The sequence below is a fragment of the Nerophis lumbriciformis genome, unplaced genomic scaffold (genome assembly GCF_033978685.3).
Source record: "Nerophis lumbriciformis unplaced genomic scaffold, RoL_Nlum_v2.1 HiC_scaffold_58, whole genome shotgun sequence".
NCBI lineage: Eukaryota > Metazoa > Chordata > Actinopteri > Syngnathiformes > Syngnathidae > Nerophis > Nerophis lumbriciformis.
Genome location: NW_027316600.1, coordinates 252,501 through 255,056, shown reverse-complemented (window position 1 = coordinate 255,056; position 2,556 = coordinate 252,501). Strand labels below are relative to the sequence as shown.

The 2,556-nt window shown below is 41.4% G+C and overlaps 1 protein-coding gene across 1 annotated transcript in view; it reads left to right on the top strand.

The window, feature by feature from the left end:
* Nucleotides 1-1,043: 1,043 nt before the first annotated feature.
* LOC140677959 (ryanodine receptor 2) overlaps nt 1,044-2,556 on the top strand; it is a gene marked incomplete at its 5' end in the record, with an annotated part of 16,533 nt that continues 15,020 nt past the window's right edge. The window contains one exon of the mRNA XM_072912741.1: nt 1,044-1,275. Within this exon, the coding sequence (XP_072768842.1) occupies nt 1,044-1,275 (232 nt within the window). The remainder of the gene's footprint in view (nt 1,276-2,556) is intronic.

Genomic DNA, 2,556 nt, shown 5'->3' with positions numbered 1-2,556 from the left:
ATATGTTGTCAAGTCTATGTATATGTTGTCAAGTCTATGTATATGTTGTCAAGTCTATGTATATGTTGTCAAGTCTAAGTATATGTTGTCAAGTCTATGTATATGTTGTCAAGTCTATGTATATGTTGTCAAGTCTAAGTATATGTTGTCAAGTCTAAGTATATGTTGTCAAGTCTAAGTATATGTTGTCAAGTCTAAGTATATGTTGTCAAGTCTAAGTATATGTTGTCAAGTCTAAGTATATGTTGTCAAGTCTAAGTATATGTTGTCAAGTCTAAGTATATGTTGTCAAGTCTAAGTATATGTTGTCAAGTCTAAGTATATGTTGTCAAGTCTATGTATATGTTGTCAAGTCTATGTATATGTTGTCAAGTCTAAGTATATGTTGTCAAGTCTAAGTATATGTTGTCAAGTCTATGTATATGTTGTCAAGTCTATGTATATGTTGTCAAGTCTATGTATATGTTGTCAAGTCTAAGTATATGTTGTCAAGTCTAAGTATATGTTGTCAAGTCTATGTATATGTTGTCAAGTCTAAGTATATGTTGTCAAGTCTATGTATATGTTGTCAAGTCTATGTATATGTTGTCAAGTCTATGTATATGTTGTCAAGTCTAAGTATATGTTGTCAAGTCTATGTATATGTTGTCAAGTCTAAGTATATGTTGTCAAGTCTAAGTATATGTTGTCAAGTCTAAGTATATGTTGTCAAGTCTAAGTATATGTTGTCAAGTCTAAGTATATGTTGTTTAAGTCTAAGTATATGTTGTCAAGTCTAAGTATATGTTGTCAAGTCTAAGTATATGTTGTCAAGTCTAAGTATATGTTGTCAAGTCTAAGTATATGTTGTCAAGTCTAAGTATATGTTGTCAAGTCTAAGTATATGTTGTTTAAGTCTAAGTATATGTTGTCAAGTCTATGTATATGTTGTCAAGTCTAAGTATATGTTGTCAAGTCTATGTATATGTTGTCAAGTCTAAGTATATGTTGTCAAGTCTAAGTATATGTTGTTTAAGTCTAAGTCTATGTTGTGTATATGTCAGTTTGTTGCCAGCCTCTCATCTGCAAAGGGCGAGCTGAGCTGCTGAAGAGTCACTTCCTTCCTGTGATGGAGAAGTTGAGGAAGAGGGCAGAGCAGGTGTTGATGGAGGAGGAGAGCATGAAGGCAGAAGGTGTGTCTGAAGCAGAGTTACAGATCCAGGAGAAGTTTACAGTGCTGGTGCGAGACCTCTACGCCTTCTATCCCCTCCTCATCCCCTTCGTAGACTTCCATGGGTAAGATTTGCTTCCATGCAAGTTAAAAATGCACATTTGAAGATGCATCATCTTATTACAGAACATGTGGGGATAGATTGATTGATGATTGATTGATAGATTGATTGGCAACACTAAGTGTGTGAATGTGAGTGTGAGCGACCCCCCAAAAGAAGGGACAAGCGGTAGAAAATGGATGGATGGATGTCTGTCCAAAGTGCGGCCATTTCACGTCTCAGACACTAAAACTAAATAGAACTGGACCAAATCTAAAACTATAACTAAATAGAACTGGACCAAATCTAAAACTATAACTAAATAGAACTGGACCAAATCTAAAACTATAACTAAATAGAACTGGACCAAATCTAAAACTAAATGGCATCTGTAAAGCAAAATGTCAGCAAAGTGTTTGATGGTTTCTGTGCGTCCTGTCATGATGAACATGTCTACACACTTCTTGAAAGATTTCACTTTTGAAGTGTGCTTAAGCCCTTAAAAGGTTTTGGCTGGGGGAATTATAATATTAGTAAATAAGAACATGTATATCTCAAGATGGGATGAGAATCAGCACCTCCAAGTCCGAGTCCATGGTTCTCGCCCGGAAAAGGGTGGAGTGCCATCTCCGGGTTGGGGAGGAGATCTTGCCCCAAGTGGAGGAGTTCAAGTACCTCGGAGTCTTGTTCACGAGTGATGGAAGAGTGGATCGTGAGATCAACAGGCGGATCGGTGCGGCGTCTTCAGTAATGCGGACGCTGTATCGATCCGTTGTGGTGAAGAAGGAGCTGAGCCGGAAGGCAAAGCTCTCAATTTACCGGTCGATCTACGTTCCCATCCTCACCTATGGTCATGAGCTTTGGGTTATGACCGAAAGGACAAGATCACGGGTACAAGCGGCCCAAATGAGTTTCCTCCGCCGGGTGGCGGGTCTCTCCCTTAGAGATAGGGTGAGAAGCTCTGCCATCCGGGGGGAGCTCAAAGTAAAGCCGCTGCTCCTCCACATGGAGAGGAGCCAGATGAAGTGGTTCGGGCATCTGGTCAGGATGCCACCCGAACGCCTCCCTAGGGAGGTGTTTAGGGCACGTCCGACCGGTAGGAGGCCGCGGGGAAGACCCAGGACACGTTGGGAAGACTATGTCTCCCGGCTGGCCTGGGAACGCCTCGGGGTCCCACAGGAAGAGCTGGACGAAGTGGCTGGGGAGAGGGAAGTCTGGGTTTCCCTGCTTAGGCTGCTGCCCCCGCGACCCGACCTCGGATAAGTGGAAGAAGATGGATGGATGGATGGATGGATATATCTCAAGA